Genomic DNA, 27,232 nt, shown 5'->3' on the forward strand with positions numbered 1-27,232 from the left:
AGAAACCAAGAAGCTGCCCCAGAGGAGGAGTTTAGGGTTCTGTGGAGAGGAGAAACATGCTCCACTTTGGAGCTTGACTGGGCGGTATCTGTAGCTTCCTGAGGCTGAGTCTTGAGATAATGTGACTCTTCCAAGGTTGGCAAGGAAGTGGTTGAGCTGGGGTTTGAACAGAACCCGAATCTGAGTCTGGTAAGGGAGGACTCTCTCCAAAAGAGAAATCGTTCAGATAACTTATCTGAAGTCAGGATACTGACGTGAACTGACCTTGATCATGAGTTCACAAAACCCATCACAGGTGTTTCCACATTCGATTCACAGAACAGACTCTCACTGAATCGAAATAAATCTCAGTGTGACCAGAGGAGCTTTTACTTTTTCCTTTCAATTTTTATTGAACACAAGTATTCTGACAGAATGCAAAGTCAAAATTCTCAGTTAGTACTCAGTATTTACACCAGTGAGAATGGAAACAAAGGTGGTATTGATGTTTCACTTGGTAAAAAGTTTATAACAAGAGAGAAGGCCCCCGAAGTAGGGAATGCTGGGTAGGGATGTTAATGGAGGTCTAAAAACCACCATCCAGACAGACAGCCTAGAGTGAAAACCCAGGACTTGGAAGGCTCCATAGAAAAGTGTGAAAATAGAGTTCCACTTCAAAAGCTGCACTATATACACTACGGCCCTCAGGACACGGAGGCCCCATGCATGGCACTTGAGTGCCCCCCCCCCCCAGAACGTGGCTATGCCGGTACTTATGTGAATACATATGTATGGCAAGTACACATATAGACACATAGACATTGGAAACTAGTAGAGTTGATCCCTCCTTCCAAAAAATTAAAAAAGGCAAATTCTAAGTTTTAAATCTCAACATAAAAGAACCTTTGGAAAATAAAGTGACTTCCTCTTCAGTTTCGGAGGAAGCATTGCTATTTTTATTTTTAAGAAAGGAAAGTTCACGCATGTGGAGATTGACAAATCTACGTTCAGAGGAGAGGCAGACCAAAATGTGAGCAGTCTTGGGTTCCAGTGAATGGCGGGGCCAAGGTTCTGGTGGGGGTGGTCAGCTGCCCTCGGCCAGGTGTTTAGAGGGTTGAACTATACCTCTTGTTTTCCCCGACTGCAAAACCAGAGTCGGCTTGCCTCTCCGCAGCCATGTGGAGAGACAGTGTCTCTATGAGGTATAGTGCGGGCTTGGTGGTGGTCAAAGCCACTAGCATCACAAGGCGGAAAAAAGTGATTCCGTGGCTGCCAGCCCCACCCCACCCCAGGGGTCCGCTCTAACACCCCACTCACTGCTGTGTGCTCTAAAAGGGGTGTGTGCATTTGAACCTTAGATGTGTGCAAGACCTAGAATCAAAGAGGCCGCAGCTGGGTATACCGGGATCCTCCATTTCCATCCCCAGGAGCTGAGAAAATGCAAAATAACCCCACATTTAGCAAATGACAAGACCGTTATTTTTCACAGTTTGAAATGATAATCTAGCATATCGCCACTGATCAGATTGCAGAAGTGTCAGAACATTGGGGAGTGTGGCCCACGGAACTGAGTCCAGGGCACTTTTGCCACTAACCTCTTGCTGTTTTGTACCTCAGGAAAGGCACGTGTGCCAGAGTACTGTTTCTGTTTCCTTAGCATCTTCTTCATCTTCTTTGTTTAAAGGCTTCAGTTCCTTTTAAGAATTATTTTTTGTTTCCTGAATAATTTTTTTTCTGAACTATCTGCTATACCTTCCACAACCAAACTATGTTGAAGTTTTATTTCAATACTATGACAAAAACACATTTCACACTAAAATATTCACGCATCCACAGTGCACAAGCTTGCAGTTCTAAAGTAGAATGAGGAAAAAAAAAAGCAAAATTTCTATACAAAGGGCTGGCTTTTCCCTTCTCCCCCCTCCCATCCCCCTTAAAGTTTCTGTATTTTTTTTTCCCACTTGGTTTCCAATCCAGGAAAGTTGTATTATGACTCCAGACAGCAGGTTGCTTTCATTATTTTTCTTCTTCTTCTTTCTTTTGTTTCTACAAATGCTGCCTAACTGAACAGAAGGCTGATGTTACTTTACTTCAACAGATTCCCAAAAAAAGACACTAAATCCCTGAAGCCCACATGCTCTTCCGCTCAAATCTAGATTTTTGGGCTTAAAAGGAAATGGTATGTATATATTTTATTTGGCTTTCTACAAAAAGGGGATGTTTGGGGTAAAAATGTGTGTTCACCAAGACCAGCCCCAACTATACAATCTTTTCTGCTTCATTCAACAAAGCCTAAAATGTCCTTCCAGAGGAAGGACAAGAACGCCTGGGGGGGGGGGGGGGGGAGTGTATGTGGGGGAGGGGTGCAGATTCTTTTTTTTTTTTTCCACAGAAATAGGTAGGTGGTAGCTAATTGGAAAGTGGTCTAGACCCCTAGGAAATTAAAAAGAGAAGGAAAGAAAAGGAACCGGAAACCCAAAAGCAAAGTCATTTCAGGACCAGATAGGTTCTCACCTGTGTGTCCCACAGGCAAAAATGTCTAATCGGAATGGGGGAGGGGAAGAGCCGCTGTAAACATCGGAGTTTATAAAGTTGTCCTGCACTCAAGCCAGCCTCTGATGGTCCTACCCGCCTCGAGGCAGTATTTGTAACTTAAAAACCCCAAATCCCCAAACAAAAAAAAAAAAGGCAGCTATTTGACATGGACATTTCACCACAACCGAAGTCAAACATTTGTCAACTGTAAACACTGGAAAACAAAGTTGGCAGAAAGGGGAGGAAAAAAAAAAAAAGAAAAAGAAAGAAAAGGAAAAAATGAAAAGGAACAGAAAAAAGAAAGCAGAATACTGCAAATTTGAGATCTACCCCCACAAGCTGCAATTTGGCATTCTTCCTACAAAACGAGAGTCTATGTGGGAATTGAATTCAGCTAGAAAGGGTGACACACTTTGCATACTGAACAAATACAAAGTGAACAGAAATGATAACTGATCTATGAGGTTTTACAGAGTTCAAACTCGACTGAAAGTATAAAAATAAACGTGGACTTTGTTCATTCGGTTAGTCTTAGTGCCTGGAAGCATTTCTCTGTAACTGGCCTATGCCAACTGGGCACTACCAGCATACTCTTCCTGAACCTAGATTTTTTTTTCTGAGCTTCCTAGATTCTTAATTTGGGGTCCTTTTGTTTGATTTTTAAATGGTTTCAGGGAACGCAGTGTCCTAGTTTGGCTGTGGGTTTAACCTTTTTGTCTCGTTTTCTTACAAGTGAGTGCCTCAACAAAGGAACCCTTTCTATAAACCTACAAAAAGGAGATCCCGTGTTTATCGGTTTCAATTTTGTTTTTAAAGGCAAAAGACACTAGAGGAATGAGATGTGTGTGTGTATGTGTGTGTGTGTGTATGTGCGTGTGCATGTGTGTGTGTATGTGTGTGTGTGTGTGTGCTGGAACATTGGAAATGCTCTGGTGAAGCTGCTGTGTCACTTTGTATTTTGATCTTTGCTGGCTTCTCGTCCCCCATCATGCTTTGCTCTCATTCTCCTTTGTCTGTGTGGCGTCGTTGGGCACCGTCTTCACATCGGCTGGCGCTGGCTTCGTTTCTGTCTCCGGGCACTCCGGCTTTGCTTCTACGGGGCCTTTCCTGTGAAGAATCAGGAAACAGTGCTGAGCCCATGCTCCCTCGGGAGGGGTTCCTGTCATTCTTGTTACCACCGTTCTCCAGCCCTGGCTGTGGTCAGAATCGCCTGGGACCTCAGAATCACTGGGGCCGGGGCTGTACCCCCAGAAAGGCTGATTTAATTGGTTTGGACATGGTGACTTTTAAAGCACCCAAGTGATTCTTAACATACAGCCAAGCTTGTGGGCTCTTGAACCAGAGAAATGCACCCTTTCCTATTCCCCCATCACCCCACTTCAGCCACTCTGGCTTTCTCTGGGGTGGGGGTGGGGAGCCGGAAGCAGCCTCTGCAGTGGTTTGGTTTGGTATAAGTGAGGGGTGAAGGGCTCCCCAGCAGTGATACCAGGGCAGGAGGCCGCTGCCAACTGCCCCAACCTGGGCCGAGTTTCATGTGGCAACTCTATCTGTGACTTTCCTGTGCAGATGGACAAAAGCTCTTTGTCACCGAGGCAGTTTTCCCTGGAGTCTAGGGGGTGGCTAGCAGTGGCTGCCATGCTTCAGGCAGGGAGCAGTTCAGGGGACTGGGGCTTTGTCTGGGGGTAGCTATCAGAACCAGCGCTTTCTGAGTAGGAGTAGCCTTGGGACCTCTATAAACCTAGGTCAGATTCTGCTCCGGTTGGTCCCAGGCATGAGTGTGACCCGAGGACCCAGCGGGAGCAGCACCCACCCTGATCCTAGCTGATATCACCACATTTCAGAGCTCTGCCAGCTTAAGTTCCTTCCCTTGGATTTCAGAGACCCAGTGGGCATTTGTGTTTCATACTTCAGGACTTCTGAGTGTCACTGGGGTGAGGGGCAGCATGAGACGGTGGGGATGTGTCTGGGGCTCTGGGTGTGAGTGTGATGGGGACCCCAGACCAGACTCTCTCCACGCAGGTGCCGCAGAGCCTGTCTCATCCTTCTGCTTAATAGAGTGTTGGTGAGGACCTGGTCCAGACGGGAGTTCCCCCTCCTCCCCCACCAATATCCTACGCCCCAGGAGGGCCCATGAGGCACCTTGACTTTCTGAGCTTCTTCCCAAGCTATGCTCGTCCAGCCCAACTACGCCTTCCCCTGGCGCCGCCCCCCCCCACCTCCCATTGCTAAAACAGGAGTATGGCCTAATGGGCAGGTGGGTGGCTGATGCCTGGGCCCGCTGCCCACCCCTGAGTGGACAGAGAAGGCCCGGATGAGGCTGAAGAGACATCTAATGAGGAGGACACAGCACCGCACAAACGCACACCACCACGGGACACAACCCAACGACAGCAGACAAAGAGAGGCCGTACTCGGTCTTGGCTGGTGCAGGCGGAACAGAGCTGTCTGCAGTGGAAGGAGCAAGCTCAGGGGCTTGTCCACTGGCCCCAGCGGCGGGAGCAGGAGAGCCCAGGGCTGCAAAAACATCCTTTGCAAGGTCAATATCAGGGGTCTTGAAGTTCCCTTCGTCCATTTTAAAGTCCTCGCCCTGGGCAGGGTTTGTGGCGTTGACGGAGGCGCCCTCGCTCTTCGGGCTAGAGAGGCCCGTGGCGGCCTCGGCCGGGCTCTTCACGGCTCCGGACGGGGTGGGCTCGGGGTCCGGGCCTTTGGTGCTGGGAGCCTCCTGCTTGGCCGGGGGGGTTTCTGGGGCAGGGGCAGCCGCCGCTGCTAGGGGACTGGCTGTCCCGGCCGAGGTAGGGCCTGGCGCAGGGGCTGGCTTGCTGGCCGGAGGGGCCTTGGAAGCCTCCCCGACGCTGGCAGGGGCGCTGGGGCTGAGTACAGCCCCCTGGTTAGCCAGGACGCTAGAAGACAAATTGCTGGCAGCGGGGGTTGAAGTCGGGGTGTCACTCAGGTCGACAAGCGGGGCCACCTTGGGGGCTGAGGCTGGGGATGGGGCAGAGGTGACAGCGCCGGGCCCCTTGGAAGGGGAGACCTGGCCGGCGGGCACAGAGTTTGAGTCAGGGGTGGCATTGGCTGGGGGGGCAATACTGGAGGTCAGGGTGGTGGTCTCACTGGTAGGGCTGTTCTGAGCAGTGGCAAAGGTTTCGGTGATAGTGTCAGAGTTAGCGGTGACGGTGGTGACAGAAGGCAGCATGTCCTCGACAGTGGCTGTGGTGTCGGCAGGCAGCCTGTGGGGAGGACAGGAAGTAGAAGAGAACAGACAATGAAGCTGAGACGAGACAGAAGCAGGGGGAGAAAGGGCTGAAGCCAGGAGGGGCCATCATGGGCATGGCATGCGGTTCGGGACAGGCGCCCACACAGGCCCACAGAGAAAGGAGGAAGCACACGCCCAGGCGGGCAGAAGAGGAGAGAGTTGACGACAAAGAACGTGGCAGTCTCACGAGGGGCCAGTGAGCCCGTCTTCCCCACTCGCTTCCCTCCAGCTGTCTGCACTGGGTTGGTTCGTCCGGCCCTGCCTGGGCTTCCAGATCCCTGTCTGAATCTCAGTGACCAGTGGTCCAGGCGGCCCCTGTCCCCGAGCTCTGGGTCTCAGGCCTTTCAGCCTCCACAGCGGGAAACCGTCAGGAGCCAGCAGGTCATGAGGGCACCACACGAGCCCTCATAGCCCCTCACAGGCTTTGTGTTTCATCACACTGACTCTCCATGGCACCCACGATGGCCCGGTGGCCATCACCACCACAGCTAAACAGTTTCTGATGAGGGTCTCCCAGTTGCCCAAGATCAGGACTGGGTTGCTTTTCCAGGTCCTCTACTTCCTTTACTCTTTGGGGAAGAATGCAGAAAAAAACCCTAATTCTTGGGAATCCTAAGGAGCATTGACTAACTCAGCCTCTCAAAACCCAGCCTCTGTCATCAGAGAAGTGTCACCTCTTTAAGTCATTTCTGGATGTGTGTGTAACTTGGGAATAGGGTCTAGATGTCACTGATGCAAGGAGGTGACCCACGCGTCACAGGACCCCCAAGTGATCTCTTCCCTAGTGACTTCTGATCCAACTGGCTCTTCCGGCCCTGGGCTGCAGACTTCCAGCCAGCAAGGTGTGGTGGGGAGCTGCGGGTGGGAAGCATGGGGTGACAGGGTGGGGTGGGGGCTCAGCCCCTCCCAGCCCACATACTCGGGCTCTGTCAGCGGCGTGGTCTCGTTGGGCTCCGCGTGCTTCCCTCCGTCGTGGTTGGGGGGCCGTTCCTCTTCAGTCCTCACCTCCACAATGGGCTCCTTGGACTCGTCTTTCCTGTGGAGACAGTTCTGCTGGTTTGACTCTGGGGTCTTTTTTGGCAGGGGTGTGTTGGAGGGGGCTCCCAGTGAAGTCAGGGCACCAGTCATAACCGGACTTCCACCCTGACTTTTTCGAGCCTGGTGACCTTGAACTCTGATTTGTTTGCCCTGGTCCCCATCTCTTTACTTGTAAAATAGGGCAAACAGTAGATTCTGCCAGCCTCACTGTTGAGAACATGAGCTAAGACGATGAATGAAGGGCTGAACTGAGGTGTTTACTGACACCTAAGTGTGGACATATGTTTGGATGAGCATAACATGCATGCACAGGGATATACTGCATCAGGCTTGAGATGTGTTTAGCCACTTCCTTCCTTATTCTGACTCACTACCACCTAGTAACCGTCTGTGAAGGCCCCTGCTCAGTATCTCCTTCGCTAGAGATGCCGGAGGAGAGACTGCTTAGACCTGAGCTCTGTTCTGACAGGGATTTTTAATGGGTAGTATGGGGGCAGGCATGGCTATTCCCCAGTGCCTGAAAAATAATGCCTTTCCCATAGTAGCTGCTCAATAAACACCCATGGCACATTTTGTGAGTCAACAGATGAAAGCAAGGCAGCAAGGCAAATGTGTCTCTCAGATTCTGGTCTCTTCAACGTACTCTTTCAAGGCTCAGTGCTGACTATTCTCCTAATTTTTAACCTGGACAGGGATTTTCAGATTTGGGTGAGATTCTGTTAGATCAGATGTGTGTGGGGTCAGGCCTTCGAGTTTTTTCTTTATACAGGCACCTGATCTGATCTTGTTGGGGGAGAAAAGGGCTTGTAAATTGTGCTCAGAATGCCTGGGGGCACTTCCTGGTGACTCTGGAGCAACCAGGATGCATTGCTGTTTGGGTCCACGGTACCAGGGACTATCCAGGACACTCTGGTGGTGCTTCCAGAGCCTCCAGAGCCACTTGTGACAGTGCTCAGGGGCCCATGTAGTGCTGGGATGGAACCAGGATCAGCTTCATGCAAGGCCTTCATTCACCTCAGTTCCGATTTCTCCAGCCCAGGTTCTGAGAGACATTTCTCAAGGGCTCCGTTCCCCACTCTCAGGGTTGTCACATAGAGAAACTGAGGCAACTCTGGTCTTGCCCCTGCTCCCGCCCGGCCCTCCCCTACCTCAGTATAGCGAAAAGCCAAGGGCCACACTCACGAGAAGGCGGCTTTGCCCTCCTCCATGTCTTTGCCCTTGGCTCCGGGCCCGGCCTTCCCACACAGGTTGACTGCGATGCACATGAGCAGGCCGCACTTGTTCAGGAAGTAGCAGGTGATGTCCACCACCACCAGGAGCAGCACGAAGATGACGATGAGGATGCCCACGATGGCCCCGGTGCTCAGGCCTGCTGTGGGGCTGCCATTGGCTTCAGCAAGAAGGAGAGAGAGATGGCTGCGGGTTACTACACTGAGAGACCCCCCGCCCTGCAGAGCAAAAGCCTGGGATGCCCGTCCCCACCCCCCACCCCATCCTCGCACCTGTGTCCACACCAGCATCTTACCTAGCGCCTTACTCTGCCCAGGGGTTGAGACAACTGGGTCTCTATAACTTTGATGGATGCCAGTACCATGTCAGACTGGGGGGCAGGGTCACAAGGTCCACCCCCCCATCAACTCAGCCTCAAAGTGGGGGCTGGGAGTCAGGTCTTTCCCCCAACTTTTGAGCAGCCCCCAAACTCACACTTAGCTAGTTGGTCTCCCTCAGAACTTCTGGGAACAATAGGGATCCAAATGGGGTGCCAGAAGGTCCCCAGCATCTCTCTTGGGTTTGTTCTGAGACCCAGACATAGGAGGATGCCCACACATTAGTCCCTTCGCCCTCCTGAGGAACAGCCCCAGAGGAACCCCATAAGTGGCCCACATTGGCGTCAAGGTTTGCCCCTGAACCCAGGAAGATGAATAAATCCATTCACATTGGAGAGCCGGAGGCCGCCCCAGGCCCGGTGGGCCAGGCCACAGGCTGGGGATACTCACCGTCAGGAGCTGAACATGCCGGACTCGTGCTCCAGGAACACCAGCAGATGCACCCAAAGATGGACACCCAGGGCGGGGGGAGTACTCACACGCAGGACAAACAAACGCCCAGCACACCTGGACACCATCCTCACGCATTCGGTCCCTGTCCCGCTCTACCCGAGCTCCCGGGGGTGGGCTCGGCCCCCAGCCCTTGGGAAGTGGAAGGAGCCTGGCTCAGCTCTCTGGGACCCTCATGACTGAGACCAGTGGCCTGCGGCGGACCCTACTGACCAGTGGGTGATTCGCCTCTATGTCTGAGTGATGAGAAGTCACACGGTGAGAAGCAAGAACCCAGCCAGGCTTTGCCTCTAAGATTGTGATCAGTGAAACGGAACTGAAAGAAGGGTACTTGTGAGTCATTTTTCTTCTGGAAGGATGTGGCTCCAGCACTTGCCACTGCTTCCCCCCTGTCCCCCTCCTGTCACCCCCGATTCTTGTCTGGAGCTTCCTGTGTCCACAAGGATTCACTGGCACCCCCAGTGTGCCGATGGGCAATAGGAACTGGGGGGTCTCACTATGCTTGGCTGAGTACCAGGACAGGTCAGGCCAGAGAAAGGAAGAAATGTGGGCAAAGGAAGTCCAGTAGCCAGTTGCACATCTGCCTCTCTTCATGCCTTCTGTGGTCCTGCACCCCTCTTTGTCTGCCTCAGGGGTCCCTGCTTGGGATTCCCAGAGTGTCACCAGCTCTAACCCTTGCGTCCTCATTGTAAACAGCATTCCAGAGAAAGGACCACCCAAGACTTCATTCCTAGCTTCCCCAATCCTGGGTGCGGCGGGGGCTGTGCTGGGGTAGGCTTCTGTCCAGAAATATTTCAATCCCCTCGTGGGATCTGAGTCTCGGCCCCCATAGCCTCTCCTCCTCAGGCATGTCCCTGCCATCCCCGCACTGACGCTCCACCTGGCCCTCAGGAAGGACCCGATATGTACAGACACGGTGCCAGGACAATCCCTCTCTGGTCCCCTTGTTAGTGGGAACCTGCCATATGGTCAGTCAGCCCGGTCATTTCCACAGCAGCTCACAAGAACAGAACAGAACAAAACATCCACCTGACCACCCCCCAAAAAAATAGTCAAGAAAGAAACGCAAGCCTTATCATCTGTGCCAACAGCCTCTTCCCAGGCAGGGAAAACATTTCATTCCGCCGTGGACAATTCTCTCCATCCCCTGCCTCGGGAAGTCACAGCCTTCTCCTGCGAACGTCCCAACGGGTGCTAAGTGCCAACATCCTGGAGAAGGAGCCTAAAGTAACTTGGGGGTGGGGTGGGGTGGGTGGGGAGCATGTCTGCTCGTGGACTCAGTGGCACTAGCTGTCGATTCTGAGGTGTGTCTGGAAGGGCAGCTTTGTGGAATTAATCATCTCTCTCCAGAGGAAGAATAACTTTGTGGAATTAATCATCTCTTTCCAGAGGAAGAATAACTGTGGAATTAATCATCTCTCTCCAGAGGAAGAATAACTTGGGAAGAGGCTTTGGGTGTGTGTGAGAGAATAGGTATCCTCAGTAAGCGGGGGTCCCCCAGAGCCAGCTGGGAGTGGAGGACGCACCAATTCTGAATTCCCAAGAGCACGTGCAGGACAGGAGGACACAGGGAATTCCTGACCGACTTGGGTCATCGATGCTCCTATTTGAGCCCCTCTTCCTGTACCCTACTCCCCCCACCCCCAGGGACCAGCCTGCAGGGCCTTCCCTCTGCACTGACAATCGCCCTTCCCTCTCCACCCAAGGCACCTCGCTAGTGTCACTAGTGTCATGTCTGGGACAGTTCTGGGTGCCCCTCCCTTTGCAGGACAGAGTGTAAATGTCAGCTTCTCAGAGCACCTGTCCTCCACACTCTTCTCTGTTGTGGTGCCACTCCCTGATGGGCCACGTCACCCATTTTATTCTTTATTATCTGCTTTCTGTTTGTTTCATTTACATGCTCTTGAATCTGGCTGGCCTCTCCCTGGAACGGCGGAGCAGCCTTTGCCTCACGTCTCCCCAGCATCTAGGATGACCTGATTCAAAGGAAAGAGTCAAAGACTATTTGCTGCACCAACAGGGATGTGCTTAGCCAGGAGAGGTGCCCGCTGTGGACACAGAGAGGGAAGAAGTGGTCTTGGTCTCGACAGCGCCCATGCACGGAAGCTCTGGGCACAACAGGCGGATCTTCTCAGCTAGGAGAGATCTTGAAGCAGCAGCTACTAAGACATGGGGGTGAGCTCCTGGAGACAGGGAGCAAATGGCTGCTGGAGGCATTTGGGCAGCGGCTTAGAAGACATGGTATAGAATGAGGCTTAGCAGACATCTTCGAGTCCCAGCCACCAGAGGGGCCTGTCACTCCCCATCTGCTGTCCCACAGTAGCCCACATCTGGCAGAGTTCCTGATGGGCACTCCCCATGGAGGGTATCAAGACGGACATTTTCCTGGAAGACTATGAGCATCTGGGAAGACTATAAGACTATTGTGGGACCATCTGTATGTACAGATTCTTCTGATTTATTTGCACATGAAAACTTAAGTTATCTTTGGATTTCACGTGTTCCCTCCCCCCTGGCCCCTCACCAGATTTCCTAGAACGCTCAGTGAGAAGTTCACGTTCTGGGGCTGGTTCTACTCACCCAGGAGTGGGGCTCAGACATCAGCCTTTGAGTGGGTTTCTGAGGTGACTTTTTTTTGGGGGGTCACACCCAGCAGTGCACAGGGGTTTCTCCTGGCTCATGCACTCAGGAATTACTCCTGGTGGTGCTCGGGAGAGCATATGGGATGCTGGGGATTGAACTCAGGTCAGCCGCGTGCAAGGCAAATGTCCTCCCTGCTGTGCTATTACTCCAGCCCCACTGAGGCGACACTTGACCCAGTTTCTGGAGCTCCTCATGAATGGCAGTGGCTCCAGTGATGGTCAGGATAGAGCTGTGAGTCTCCCCGTGTGGCTTTAAGAAACCTGCTGTACTGGCTGGCTGGAGAGGAAACAAAAGGGGGCGCCTGGTCCCCCCCCCAAGTGTCTACACTCCCAGGGGGTGGGGAGTGAGGGGTTCCTTGGCTGGAGAGAATGTGTGTGGTTTTACAAAAAGAAAAAAGCAGGGGAATTCTAGGACAGCTCTGAGAGGGCCTCCAAGTCCCTCCAAGTCAACATTTATTACTTCCGGGTGGAAGCTAGAGAACAGTTTGGGCCAGGGGACCATGAAGGTCGAGACTTTTCTCCTGCATCTCAAGAACCATTTCACAAGAGGAAAAGGGAACGTCTGTCTGGAGTCTGGACCAGGCTCTTTCCTGGCTATCTTGAATCACACGTTCCATCTGGATGCCTCGCTGGCAAAGAACACTTCTCAGGGCAGTCTTCCCTGAGTCCTGGGTTCACCCTTTCCCCAAAGCTGGGCCTGACTGTCTTCTGTGGCTGCTGGTGCGGGGGTGGGGGTGGGGTGGGTGCTGACCAGGGCTGCCTAGTGCCAAGAAGGACCCTACTCATCTGCTTTCTCAAACGCCTTGAAATGGAAATAAGGCTCTCACCTCTCACTGTCCCAGGTGTAGAGGCCTGAGTCATTGGGCCATGGGAACTAGGTAACAGATGAGTGCCCCCCTCCCCCCTCCAAGTCCCCGCCTCTAAGAAGTGTTGAGCTGGGCTTCACACCGACCCCTCCCATGTCGTTTATGCTTTCTCTGCACTTCAGGCCTTGGCAGGAGGCATTACTAAGTGCCACAGAAGCCATCTGTTTGTCCCAACAGTATCTAGAAGAAGGTCATTCTGTGAGGTCTGGGGAACTGAGTTTTAAACAAAAGTGTGAAATCTGGAGCTCTCGCTACTGGCTTGTGAGTCTGGGGCCAGGGGTGTTCCAGTCCTTAGAGTGACCGGCACTGGATCTACAAGAGCACTTGCCCTGCCAGTTGCCTGCCGGGGAGCAGGGGAGCCCAAGGAGCTGATGGCCCTTCCCCACTCTCCAGACAGAGAAGAGCCCGGGGCTTCTGCTTCAGAGAAGCAGGAGAGAGAGGAGCGAGAACATTTCCGTGAGCTTCAGCGTCACTAAGCTCCCCTTAAGTGTGGGGTGTAGCTTCCTGGCTCTCTGGGTCACCCACATCTTGCAGGTGCACACAAGGCCAGGGAAAGAGAGCCTGAGCCCTCGGCAGGACACCAGACTAGCAAATAAGATCCAGACACGTGGGCGAGTTCACACGAACTGTTATTTCCTTTAATAATGCAAAGGTGTAAACTTTGTCAAGGCCTCGCCGATTATCTACACGACAACGTTAGCATTCTGATTAGTAGAAAAAAAACGATCCAAACCTGCCTTATAAATAGTCCAAAAGTGAGTGGAGAAGCCCTGTTCCACGGGCGGCAGTGACTGACCCCACTCCTGGAGGGGTCTCTAGAGGGTGGCTGGCCTTCCCCAAGAACTTGGGGTCTGGGGCCTCCCCGCTGCCCTCTCCTGAGGGCGGCTTGTTACATTACACACCACTGCCATGCTCCTCCACCTCCTTGGCCCTGGCTGACCCCTGCAGGTGTCCCGTGGGAATCGCTGCCCACCGATGGGCAGCTGTGGGGGCTGGGCCAACCCGGGTGGACATGGGACCTTTCTGCACCCTGGAAGGGCAGCGCCCTCAAAGTGTTTGGGAGCCAAGAGGACAATGCTGTGTCCCTGGCATGAGGATCTGTGTCCCCTTTCTCCAGGCCTCCCATGACTCTCGTAGGTTGATCTGGGAGTTTTGGGTCCCCCTGGCCACTCTGCTTTCAAACTGCACCTGCAGCCCTGCGAGAGTTTGGGGACCCGGGAGCGATGCTCACAGGGCTATGGGGAGGCATTGACTGCCCAGTCCATGGCCTCCAGCATCTGCGTGAGGGGCTCTAAGCTGTGTGTGTGTGTGGGGGGGTCTTTGCTGCACGAGCCCACTGAACAGACAACCCTGTATGCCACAGTGGGGGATTATCTGGATGCTCAAAGGGAAAGGCTTATCTTGGAACATTGAAAAAAAATCACAATGAACTCAAGAGGAAAGAAATCAAAAAGAAACCAAAAACTCAAACTTCTGGGGAGATGCTCAGAGATGAGATATGGAGAATGACAGGTGACCACAAAGGAGACAGGAGCTTTCATTCGGCAGGCGCCCCCCCACCCCCAAGTGCACACGCTGATGTTACCGAGGAGGGGGTCACCACTGGGCTTTCATATGGGATGGACACAACCACATCCCACTTCCTCTCCTGGGCACAGCAGGCAGGGGCAGTCAGCTGTCACCAGTTTTAAAAATGTCACTGAATCAATGTCTGTGCCAATAAGGAGGTGCAGGGACCCAGAGAATATTGGCAGCCCGAAACCTGGAGGAGTGGCCCATCCCTGCTGTTCTACTCTGCTGGCCTGATCAGGGAGGGCAGGACGCATGTCCGGTTCACAGTGGATGGTTCCAACTTGGGACACTCAGGACTTTATGATGATGGGAGGTCACGGTTGGATCACAATCCCCAAGAAATGAGGCTCTGTGCCCTTTAGCCGGCAGCTACCTCACATAGGGATCCCCTGACTGGGAGACACACAAAGCGTTGGGTGTTGGGAGCCTCGGAGGCTGGTCCCAGTTCCATAGTCTGTTGGAGCTGGACCAGAGAACCTCTCGAAACATTTGAGCAGCCCCGCAAAAAGCCTCATGAGTTTAACTTCGTCTGTCTTAATTTGCCCATTGAGTCAGTGAAATCCCAGGCCAAATCCCGGGGGTATGTGAGGTGCACTGGCCCCCTTACCACGGGGCATTAAACGCAAGCAAAGCCAACTATTTATTGAAGGGCAGAGGTGGAGCCTGGGTTTGGGGCGGGAACAGGTGATTTTGACAATCTGGACAGAAGCTTCTTAAAGGACTGAGAAATCTGCTACTTGGTTGTCCAGGAAGTGCAACATCAAAACACAGCAAGTAGCAGATGGGCTCCTGCTTCTCAGTAAACTTAGGGTAACGCTTTTTCTGTTTGCTTTTAGAGTGGTTTAGGACAAGAGCTGGCAAGCCTGTCTGTGCTGCCACGGGAAGGGGGCAGGTGCTCCTTAGGAGAGAGGCACAAAAACTCTCTGTGGATGGTGGCATGTCTGGTGATCAAGTTTGCTCCAATGGCCAAGCCTTCCTCTTCCACAAAAGGATGCTCGGTGGCCGTGGTGATTTGGCCACGTTCTCCCCCCCCAAAGGGGGGGGACAGTCATCATTCTTAGAGGAACCGGGGCTTTTAAGCAATCGTCATTGTGTGTGCGCCATGTGGGTGCGTGTGCGAGTGTGTGTTCAACAGAGCAAAAGAAAAGTCACGAGGGAGAAGAGCAGGGAGATGAAGGTGTAGGACGTGGCCGAGCCTCCCAAGGTAGCTGCAGGCACCAAGCAACAGGTCCCCAGAGAGAAATGTGGTTGTTTAAAAACAAAGGTGGCAGTGGGGGATGTCCCAGTGACGTCCGAGGTGAGATGTGTGACGACAGACACAGGAAGGAAAGGGGAGGAGGGAAGGAAAGAGAAGGTAGAGACAGAAACGGGGGTGGGGGGTGGGCATGGGGGAGGAAATAGATAAAAAAAAGAAAAGAAAAGAAAAGAAAAAAATTAGGTCAAATATAGAGCACGCAAGATTCAAAGGTTAATTCAACGTAGCCAATGAAGCTGACACAGGTTAGGGGTAGGCAGGTGGGGGGGGGGGGGGGGTCAGTGCAATATTGTTACCATCAGGCCAGAAGCTCAGCAATGCCAGCAGCAGCACAGCGGGGTCAACCGGGGCGTGAGGGGCCAGCGAGCGGATGAAATTAAAGTGAGGGGACAGAAGCCTCTGCAGGAAGATCCGAGAGCTCGGTTAGGAGAGTGTTACCTGGGATAAGGTGAGGCCTCCTAGGTCCCAGGACACCTTTGCGGCTCCAGGGAGCAGTGGGGTACGCATCCCCCTGCACCATGGGGAGCAGGTCCTGGGGACCAACTTCTCAGTGAGAGACCCACCACGGCTTCCTGCTGTCCTCGGCCCATCCACGGAGCTGTCCGGAGGCCGTTTCTGCCTTTGTGCCCCTCACCTGCCATGGGGACTGACCACAGCACACCACCAGGAGCCAAACACCCCAAGAGTCACAGAGATCGTTCTTAGGTGCTGATACATCAACCGGCAAGCGCACCCCCCTCTTGGGCACCAGGGGCAAGGTCCAGAGAGCAGCCTGCCCAACCTGACATGGTCACTGGGCCACGGGGGATGTTACAAGGACTTGGCAGCGGGAACGGTTCCTCCAAACTCCTCTGACCAACACACAGCTACCCCCCACTTCCATCACCCCAGGAACAGAGGCACAGCCGGAAGTCCCAGCACATGTACGCGGCCTGTCGCAGTCTGCTGCCTCTAGGACCTCTCACCATAGAAGACAATGTCACAGGAGTCTGTCTTCCTGCAAAGACATTACTCACGCCCACCCCTCCCCACCTCCCAGTTCCCTGGCTCCCAACAGTCTTACACAAGCTGAGCAAATTAGGACACTCACACCAGGCTGTGGATTGACCCTGACCAGAGAACACAAACCAGTGAAAGGGCCAAGGTCAGGCCGATGCCTCCAGGGGGAACATTCTAGTAAACAACAGTGTGTAACCTGCGGGCAGTGCACTTCGCCTTCCTCCCTGACCCCCTGGCCAGAGCCTGCAGAGACAGCTGTGCCCACACAGCATGTGCCCAGGGCACCCTGACAAGCAGAACTGGCCAAAGTGATGCTTCTGATCTAGGTCTTTCAAGACACACCTGCCTGCTCCCCAGAGGGGCCCAGGCACCACAGATCCCAGACACACACACTCAGGCACCGCCATAAGGAACCACATGGAGCTTGTTCTGTCGCTGTGCTCGGTCACACATCCAACCCTGTGCCGGCAGCAGTCCTTGTCCTTGGGGGCCTCTTCCCCCTCCAGGAGATGCAAGCATCACTGAGCTGAGAGCCAGGAGAGCACTACTGACAGAAGCCACACCCAGAACAGCAGGCGATCGGAACATCTTCCTACAGTCCTTGGACACGACCGAGAGCTGATATGGGACTACTGTGCCAGGCTCGGCTACCTGTTCTGTTTCCCCCGCTCCAGCCTGTGGTTGACCTTTGGCGGGTCTGGGAAAGCAGAGATGTTGACAATCTCGCTCTGCCCTGAGGGACGGGGCCCACGAGGCACTTGCCCACCAGAAGCCAAGTGGCTGCCCCAGACCACAGGCTGCTCACCCTATTCCCGCTCTTGCATGGGGCCCAGGTGTCTGGAGATGGTTCTGCATCACCTAGGAGAGCCGCTTCCATCCCAGTCTCGAGCAGATGGGCGGCCTCTCATTGATGGGGCTTGCCATCATCAATTTTTTTTCTCCACTTGCTTTCATTTCAAGTGGTTAAATTTAATCGGGGCCGATCGGAGCTTTAAATAACGGGGCACCATCTCTTCCTTCCCAACAGAGAAGAGATTTGGACGGTGGTGGTGCAGGGAAGCAAAAGCATCGGACAGAAAGCGCTTAGAGACAGTTGTGGCCCTAGTATGGAATGGCAGGTGGCGGATAAGGTCTCATAAAGGAATCCTTACTCAGCCAGCTCCCAGGGCTCGGCTGGAGCAGGGGCTTTTCCCAAACTGGGGGGGTGGGGTCAGTCTCAAGAACTGATTCTACATCAGTCCTTCAGGGTCTGATGAATGCTATGGGACCCCTGCCCCAGGATGCTTGGCCAAGCCTTCCTGGGGTGGGGGTGGGGCGGCAGCTGGTACATCTGAACAGATAGGTACAAAGCAACACTAAGCTTTGCATGGGCAACCAATCATGAGGATGGCCGGAAGCAAGCAAGTTGTCAAGGGTTGTTCAGGCACATTAGGAGGGACAGCACTTTGCATTAATCCAAAGCTGGAAACTCACAGGAAGCAGAGGCGCTCATACCTGGGATGGCGGTGGGCTGGGCCGAGGTCCTGAACACAAAATGAGCTGCCTTAGACTTGCCCTGCTGGTTCTCAGCCACCACGTAGACCTCGTACTCTGCGTTCCAGTCCAGGGATTTGAGCATGACATGGTCGCTGCCCGACGGGAGCCTGATCTCTGGCTTCCACTCGGAGGACAGCATCTGGGAGAAACCGGCATGCAAGACAGGAGATACCAGAATATTTTATTTCTTTTTTTTGAAAAAATTTTTATTAGTGAAACACCATGAGATACAATTGTAGACTTACAAATTTTTGTGCTTGGGTTTCAGTTATACAGTGATGGAGTACCCATCCCTCCACCAGTCCCCATTCTCCACCATCAATGATCCCAATATCCCTACCACCCCCCAACCCCCCTATCCCACCCTGTCTCGCTGGCAGGACATTCCCTTTTGTTCTCTCTCTCCTTTTGGGTGCTGTGGTTTGCAAAAGAGACATTGAGTGGCAGTCATGTTCGGTCTGTAGTCTACTTTTAGCATGCATCTCCCATCCTGGGAGGATCCTCCCAACACCCTTTACTTGGTGCTCCCTTCTCTATCTGAGCTGCCTTTTCGCCTAGCATGTGTGGCTGGCCTCCAAGCCATGGAGTGAACCTCCTGGTACTTATCTCGGCTATTCTTTGGTGTTAGTCTCCTATTTTGTTACTTTGTATTCCCCACATGAATGCAATCTTCTTTCTATGTCTGTCCCTCTCTTAATGACTCATTTCACTTAGCATGATACTTTCCATGTAGTACCACTTGTATGTAGATTTCATGACTTCATCTTTGATACCAGAATATTTTAGAGGAAGATGCTGGGTAAGACCAGAGAATAGTAAGAGAATGTAATGGGAGCCGTTCACTGTAGGCACAAAGGTTTGACAAAATTTTTAAAAAGATTTCACTGGAGCCCGAACAATAGTGCACCAGGGATGGTACTTGCCATGGCCAACCCAGGTTCGATCCTCAGCACCACAGGTCCTCTTAGTCCTGCCAGGTATGATCCCTCGGCACAGAGCCAGGAGTAAGCCCTGAGCACATCCAGGTATGGTTCCCAAGCAAAAACAAGCAAAAAGAGATGATAGAACAAAGTCTTTGCTCTTTGCCAGCTTGTGAGCCCCTGAGTCACAGAGAACAGGAGCCAACCCAGTGTGTTTTGCAACTGCAAAGAGCAGCAGATGCCAATGTGGCAAGGGGTGAACTCTCCGGTATCCAGCCAGACTTGGGCAGGCAAGGACTTCAGCACCCATCCTGCCCCTCCAAGCAACAGTCTGAAATGCTTGACACATTCATAGATGAGTTTCTGAGTTGAGTAATAGAAGGACTGTTTCTTGGCTAATTCAGAATGAGGTTCACATTCCGGTGTGTGACTCATGCTCCCACATGAGCAAAGCACCCAGTGGTATCAAAAAGAAAAGTTTCATTTACTGAGCACTTACTATGTGCCAGGCCCTCAACCAAAGGCTTTCGACACCTTTTCTCCCATAGGCCCCACTCCAACCCCGTGAGGGTTCTGTCAATTCCTTATTAAACCTGGTGACTGGAAAGAGAGAGGTTAGGAGACTTGCTAAGTCACACTGGTGGACAGGGCCAAGTGGATTCTGTGATCTTTCCTCATCAACAAGGGAAACACAACATGCATTTGGGGAATGGAACTGGGTTTCCCGTTCCAAGCTGGGAAACCGTCATGGTTTCTACAACCAGAGAGGGAGAAGGCTCAGGGGCAAAGTCTGCGGGCGAGTCCAGCTCAGGCTCTCAGAATGCTGCCTCGGGCAGGGCCAGCTTCTAACGGATCAGCAGCTGGACATGATTTAGAGCTGGAGTTTTGGTGCCGCCTTTTTCTCTCTGACAGTTCTTTCTAGATCTTTCCTCTACAGTTGCAGCGAGTCTGTTCTGGGGTGAGTTTATGCAGACAGGATTAGATAATGGTTGTGGAAGGAGGTCTAAGGCTTTCTGATATATCTTCAGATGGTTTGAGGAGCATAGAAAGATCCTCCTGTCCTCAATCATTGACCTGAGTGTGACTGGGCACCTTCTGAGGAGCAGGACACATAGGCAAGGACTCAGTCAGGGGTTCGTCAGGGGCTGAGGGTGGAGGAAGACCAGTCTCGCTGTCAAGCCAGCTGCTTCCCAGAGAAAATAAGACATGCTCTTAGGACTATGCTCAGCCCTGTATCCTGCCTTTGTCGACTGTGGGGACAGGAGGAGGAGGAGGAGGGCTCAAGTCCTGAGCATCTTCCATTCCAGGCCAACATTATTACGAAAGAGGACGAGAATACAAGTAAATACTCAGTAATGCAAATGTTATATGACATTATTACAGAAGGCAGGGCAAGCGTACAAGTACATACTCAGTAACACAAATCTTATATGACACATAGGAACAATAAATATTTAGTAACCTTTAAGTTTTTTTTGACAGGGGAGAAGGATTTGGGTCATACTCTGGAGCTCAGTCAGGGCTTCCTCCTGGCCCTGTGCTCAGGGTTCATGTTCATTCCTGTTTTTTTTTTTTCCACTTGTTTGTTCTGTTTTGTTTTTGTTGCCTCTACCAGCAGTGCTCAGGGCTGACAGCTGGCTCTGCACTCAGGGATCTCTTCCAATGGAGGCGAGGAGGGAACCGCATGGGGTATGGGGGCTCAAAACCAGGTCAGCTGCATGCAAGGCCAGTACCCTACGCACTGCACTATCTCTCCAGTCCCAAAGGCTAGTTGGTTTGATCACTTCCCAAGAACTCATTGCCATGGGTGGATGGGGGACTTTCCCTATCAGCCTGCTGCCTGCTTTAATCAGATCACTAGGGCCAATTGCTGAGAGATGCAGAGCACTAGGAACAGCTTCTTGCTAGGCTCCTTGACTTGTTTTTGTTTCGGGGCCCCATGCAAGTGATGCTCGAAGTTGCTCCCAGCGCTGCCCAGGGGACCAGGGATGCAAGATCAAACCAGGACCTCCCACATGGGGACTTAACCTGCAGGGTACTCTTGCTAGGCTTTCTAACAATGGGAGAATAAAGAACTGGAGAATGGTTATTGTTCTTCAAATAGCTTCCAACAAAGTCTTCTCTGGGGAACCTCTGACTCCTGCCCTCTTTGCCACTGGATCAGCCCCTCTCCCTGCCACCATTCCCCCACCTCCCTTGGCCACTGAAGTGAGTCATGAGCCTTCCCTGGTTGGGTCTGCAGAGCCATGCAACCCTGAGCCCCACCAGCAACTCTGAGCCCCAGCCGCAACCCTGAACCCCACCAGCAACCCTGAGCCCCACCAGCAAGCTTCTCAGCTTTCCCTCACACCTACCCTCCTCACTCCTCCCTCCTCACCATGGCCTCTTTCCTACCTTACTGCAAAATGGGGTGGGGGATGGGAGGGTGGGAGGGGTTAGCCTCATCCCAGTAAAGGCGACTCCACTGATTTCCCTCTGCCTGTGAGGGACCATGGGGGAATTCTTGACTCTGGACTAGGTGCCCCGCCTAGCCTGGGCGGTGTGGTAGGGAGAGGTGCCCAGACAGATATAGATCCGATTCCAGCTGAACCTCTTACCAGAGTGGGACCCCAATAGGTCAGTCACTCTGGCAAAGCCTCTGTCTCTCCAGTTCTCAGGTGGGAGAAACAGCTTGCGGAAGTGACATCCATATTAGCTGTGCTAGATGCAGCCTCTGAACCTGTGTGTGCGGGAGCTGAGCGTCACTGTGCAGATGCAGGTGATGGCTGAGTGCCTCCCGCAGGCTCCTGCTCAGAGGTCCCTTTTGCAAATGAACTCTCTTATGGCTATGACAGGCAGGCCCGTGTCCAAAAGACAAGGGGGCCAGATACGGGGATGTTACGTCTCAACAACATTCTCATGCTCTCTCTTCCAATGGTGGCTAGTGAGGGGCCAGAGAGATAGGACAAGGGCTTAGACACTTGCCATGCAAGCAGCTGACCCTAGTTCGATCCTTGGCACCAACCACACAAGGTTCCCTGAGCCCAACCAGAAGTGACCCCTGAGTGTAGAACTAGGAGTAAGCACTGTTGGGTGTGGCCCAAATGAAAGCAAAACAAACAAACAAATGAAAACCCCAACTAGCCCTAAGTCTTCCTGGAGCTGCCTTGGGGACACAAGATCTTAAAGGTCTGGAAAGACCTTTCTCTGGTGTCAGCACAGATGCAGATAAGGCTGGATCTCTCTCACAGAGAAGCTCCAGCGGGAACAAAGGCCAGGAAAGGAAGGTCAAATAGGACCAACAACTGCTCCCAACTCTCCCCATTGGCAAGCACCCTAGCAAAGAACTCCTGGGAAAGACCACTCTTGGGCAGCTTGGGAAAGACCCTAAGAGGTCAACTTGGATCAAAGGAGGCACATGCATGCACTGCCCAAGCATATGTGTCACCCAGGTACATGTGTTGTCCCTGGCCCATGGTGCCTAAGCACATGCCACCCGCATCTCCCCTTCTAAGATGTGGGCTTTCAGATCTAATGCTGGGCAGTGTACCAGGGCTCTCTCTGCCTTTGGAGAAGCCCACATTCCTTCTTCTTCTTCTCTCTCTCTTTTTTTTAATTTTAAGAATTTTGGGTCACACCCGGCAATACACAGGGGTTACTCCTGGCTCTGCACTCAGGAATTACTCCTGGCAGTGCTTGAGGGATCTTAAGGGATGCTGGGAATCGAACCCGGGTCGGCTGCGTGCAAGGCAAACACCCTACCCGCTGTGCTATCCCTCAGCCCCAACCGCGTTCCTTCTTGAGCATGTTATTTTCTCTCTCTTTCCAATCTCTCTCTCCCATTCCTCAGAATCCTTAAATAAAAGTTCTTTAACTTCACTGCTTGTCTCCCACCAAAAATTCTTTTTCTGTAAGAGAAAGACATTAGAGCCGAGAGGCCTGGGAAAGGGCTAGGACTGACTGACTTTCTTTTCCTGCAAAGAGCAAGGCTCACAGCCGACTCTTAATCAGTCTTCGATTTCCCCCAGTTGTTCCCGGGGTGGTAGGAGTGGGTAGAGAAAAAGCTGGAGATTTCCTTCTTGAGGCCGCCACTTCTCTCCTCCCCACTTCACGTAAGTCACTGGGAACCCCCACAGGCATCTTGGTCAATTATCAAAGCCCCAAGCAGAGAGGGTGGTTGCTATTACGTGGGCTGGGGATTAAAGCAGAGGGGCTGACCTGAGATGGGCGGTGAGGAGACCTGGAAGGCAGGTTTAGGACCAAGCTCACAGTTATTAGCAAGATTAGAATGGTTTGCGGGGAGGGTTCAGGGAACCAGCCTAGTTTAGGACTTGAAAGCAAAACCTAGGCACCCAGTGCTTGCGGCCAGACAGACCTGTGATCAAACTCTGGCACAAGAGAGGGGACAGCTAGAGCTCGGGATGAGGTTTCAAAACAGCCTCTGGCTTTCTCTCTCAAGCCAGCGTTCTCTCTGGAACTCAATCTCTCTCTTTCTGCTTTTCCCACTCTGGAGAAGACTGTATTCTCTCCCAAACATGTAGTCTTCTCCCCTCATACCTTTCTCTCCTTTCTTTCTTTCTTTCTTTCTTTCTTTCTTTCTTTCTTTCTTTCTTTCTTTCTTTTTTTGGCTTTTTGGGTCACACCCAGCGATGCACAGGGGTTACTCCTGGCTCTGCACTCAGGAATGACTCCTGGCGGTGCTCAGGGGACCATATGGGATGCTGGGAATCAAACCTGGGTTGGCTATGTGCAAGGCAAACATCCTACCTGCTGTACTCTTACTCCAGCCCCCTCATACCTTTCTAAGTAAATTTAAAGTAAATTTCATTCAATAAAAACTTTTTTTTTGCTTCACTAAATAAACAACAATAACCAAAAACAGTGATTGAAGGATAAGGCCTTACCAACACCCTGACCAGGGCCCTACCCCACCGGACTTTGCCTGTCACTCCCCAAGGAAGATGGGGTGTGATCAGCCAGGGGAAATACTCACCGCTCGGTACTTGACCAGGTAGTGTCTGATGGGTGAGCCACCATCATCCTGCTTGATCAGGTTCACCTTAATGCTGTTCCCGTCTTCTCCCATCTGCCCTTCCAGCTTCGGTGCACTTGGCTCTCCTGAAACAGCCAGTGAAATATTGAAATACTTCACATGAAATATTTTGTGAGCATGGGGGTGGCACGATGGGCGAAGGGATGGGCTCTTTGCTCGCTTTCTCAGAAATGCAAACAGTTAAAGAGCAATGACTATAAAACTTGGAATTCTGGTGGGTGGCTTGAGACGGTGCCCAAAGTGACAGGCTCTTGGGAGTCTTTGAATGAGCTCTCCTCTTAGACCTGTTCTTTTGCCAGTTTATAAATAAGTTCCAGGCGGCCCTCTCATCAGTGCTTGCATTTCCTTGGAGCTGTTCTGACAAAGTGCAGCTTTCACTGTGATGCATTTTGAGGCATCACCTTAAATAGGGGCAAATGGACATGTTTAAGACAAGTCACACCCATCAAATAAATGCGCTTCCTTGTGGATTTGTTTCATTCCCAGGGTCTGATCTCTTGTGGGAATGGAATGAGGCTGCATTCTTGTGACCGGTTTTTCACAACTTAAAAATTTTCTTAGAATTAAAAGATATTTAAAAAACAACATTCCCTCCAGAAGAATTAATTTTAAAATCCTCCAAAAGACCAAGTTTCCAATTGTGATGAAATAGAGCACAATTTAAAATGAGCAAGTTTCCTGGAAATGCCTGAGTGTCAGCCCTTGGCACCTCACATTCCAGGAACAAGTATGAGAGTCTTTTTCTTTGGGATGAGCGAGAAGGGTGGAAATGACCCCTGCATGTCTCAACAGAGAGAAGTCGGTGCTTCTCTCTGCAGTATATGCTCAGCCTGGTGAGCTGCATCCCAGGTCGAGAAGGAAGATGAACCCCCACGAGCCCAACTACTCAGGCTGGACCACTCTTCTGTCACTGATGCTGACATGAAAAACAAATTCACTCATCTAGGCTGACAGCAGTGGGGGTTTCTGGGGGAGGGGGAGCATCTGAGAGAGGAGGCAGAAGCTGTGACACACTGGGGAGATGTAGTTCCTGGGGCCCCATCCCTGTGTGTATGTTATCACCTCAGACAGAGCAGGTGCAGAGCTGAGAAACCGTCCCCTCAGGGCTGGGTCACCCTGACTGTTTCTCTGGAAGATGGAAATCACAGACGTGTGATTGGAGAGCCAGGGAAGGCCATCACCAGTTTAGCCGAGCCCCGCAAAGTGTGCTTTGAACCCATTACCAGAAGGTTGTCGACAAAGCTAAGCAAGCCCCTCCTCATTGAGCTACAAGTTTCAACCCCCATGATGGGAGAGAATGTTCCTATTCGATATGAATTGGGAGGTGATTTGGTGAAGGATGGGGAACACACATTGCCCCTGTGAATCAATAACCATGGTATTTCCAGACCCCCAAAGAACTTAGTAAATCAAACCAAACAGGACTGTCTTGATTTTGGATGGTGGGGAGAAGTCTGTACTTCGGATGTCTCAAAATGGCCCAAGGGTCCTGCTTCTCCCTTTGAGACATGGAGAAGCAGGAGGCAGAGAGAGAAGCGAAGCCACCAGCCACTCAGCCTGGCCAGTAGCACCCTGGGAGCTCACTAGAAACGCAGCCACACTTGGGGACAAGATGCCAGAGTCAGTCCTCTGCATGGGATTTCAGGTTGGAGACTTGGTGATGGGGACCACATAGAAGCTGCAACAGGATGAATGCATAGTCCTCGTGTCTGAGGGAGAAAGGATTTCAACAGGATGCTGTGCTTGCCATTTGTCTCCCATCCTCAGTTAAGGGAAACATAAAAATAAAAAGCTAAATAGCGCTTCAGGCAAAGTCCTATTCAGTTTTCACGTTCCAGTCTGCCACTGACCCCAAAGACTCAGTAGAAACAACTTTGAACTTTGCTTTTGATCATTACATGATTTTCTTCCGGTCCAACCTCTTTGGGGAAGGAATCTGAATGGTCTGAGTTAACAGCTGAGTTCCGTCCTCCATTTTGACCTATGCATGTCTCTATCGTCACGAACGCCCACTGCTAGAAAGAGACTCATAGCAGACTTTATGTGAGAGTGGGCAGGACGTCTGCACAGATATACCCATGCTGCTCAGCTAAATGTCTCAAATGCTACTGTCCGGCTGTGTGAGGATGACCGGCTCTTCCCAGAGAGCCCATAGTGCTCTGGTTGCCAGATCCACAAGTCCTGCACTTGGGAAAGTCCTCAGCCTCAGAACAGCTGGCTAGACGTGAGTTGTGGCCGCTCTCTGCACACAGCACTGAAACCTGAGCCTTTGATGGCTGGTCTGTGCTGTAAGGAGGTGCTCCTCATCCAGAGAGAAAGAGAGAGAGTGGGTCTGCCAACAAACATGCCAGGAAAGGACACAGCCTCTTCCCACGGCCACCTCGGCAAGCAAAAGGTGCACCCCTGGGCTGATCTCTGCACCCTTTAGATTTTCTCAATTTGAGTAGTGTGAGTTTCCAAGGCTAAATTAATACCCCAAGTACTAAATCCTGTTTTGATGAAGGAATGTCTTTTATCTGGGGGGAGGTTTGAGGAATACCTAGAAGTGCTCAGAGGCTACTCTTGACTCTGTGCTCAGGAGTAATACCTGTTAGTTCTCAGGTGACCATATGTGGTGCCAGGGATCACCACGGCCAGTAGTATGCTAGGTAAATGTCTTAACCACTGTACTATCTCTCCCGCCCAAAGGGGTCTTTATTAAGAGGTGTGCTATAATGTTTGTGACCGTCCTTTAAAACTAGGTACTAGGAGGTCCAGGGGTCTGTGACTTGGGAGAGGTGACGATCACAGATTCCCCAAGTACCAGATGCTCTCTGGAGACCAGCAGCTCTGGGATTCCTGCTCCATGTCACTGTGGAACAGAGCAGACTCTGCAGACACCAGGATGCCTATTCTTTGATTCCCTGCATCCCATATGGCTTCCTGCACCCCACCAGAAGTAATTCCTGAGTGCAGAGTCAAGAGTAACCCCTGAGCATCATTGAGTGTGGCCCCCAAACAAAAACAAAGAATGTCCCGCTCTCTTTGGGACACTGAAAGAACGCAAAATAGAGGACACTGAGCCAGTTCCAGGGAGATGTGCCCCAAGAGCAAAACTTCCTCTGACTATATGTATATATTCATTTCTCAGAGAATTTAGAGCACCGTGTATCACATAATATTCAGACATATCATGTACAGTGTTTTATGTGCGTGTGTGTGTGTTCATTTAACAAAGGCGTACTGATAAGTATCTTGTAGTCAGGCATTGGAATTTCAACTGCAAACAAGACATAGATTTGTTTGCCAAATAAATAAACTTTGTGTTGGGGCAGGGGGCTGGCGCAAGTGACTGGAGCAAAGGCCTTACATGTGGAAGCCCTGAGTTTGATCCCTGGCAGTGACCCCTGAACACTGAGCCAGGAATCACTCGGTATGGCCCAAACTTCAAACAAACTAAACCTTACTTGTAATCAATTCCTTGAAAGAATTGTGGAGCCCCTGGAAAGACATCAGCTTTCCCATGACATTTCAAAAGAAATATCATATATGACTATGGAGAGTCTTAT

At 51.8% G+C, this 27,232-nt stretch overlaps 1 protein-coding gene across 1 annotated transcript in view; it reads right to left on the reverse strand.

Moving 5' to 3' along the window:
- Positions 1 to 3,356: 3,356 nt before the first annotated feature.
- NCAM1 (neural cell adhesion molecule 1) overlaps positions 3,357 to 27,232 on the reverse strand; it is a 315,767-nt gene continuing 291,891 nt past the window's right edge. The window contains exons 16-21 of the mRNA XM_056107686.1: positions 23,625 to 23,749; positions 17,691 to 17,871; positions 7,988 to 8,195; positions 6,687 to 6,803; positions 4,926 to 5,741; positions 3,357 to 3,621 (exon numbers count right to left, since the gene is read on the reverse strand). Of these exons, the coding sequence (XP_055963661.1) occupies positions 3,501 to 3,621; positions 4,926 to 5,741; positions 6,687 to 6,803; positions 7,988 to 8,195; positions 17,691 to 17,871; positions 23,625 to 23,749 (1,568 nt within the window). The 3' untranslated portion in view covers positions 3,357 to 3,500. The remainder of the gene's footprint in view (positions 3,622 to 4,925; positions 5,742 to 6,686; positions 6,804 to 7,987; positions 8,196 to 17,690; positions 17,872 to 23,624; positions 23,750 to 27,232) is intronic.

Source organism: Sorex fumeus, unplaced genomic scaffold (genome assembly GCF_029834395.1).
Source record: "Sorex fumeus unplaced genomic scaffold, SorFum_2.1 ptg000169l, whole genome shotgun sequence".
Taxonomy (NCBI): domain Eukaryota; kingdom Metazoa; phylum Chordata; class Mammalia; order Eulipotyphla; family Soricidae; genus Sorex; species Sorex fumeus.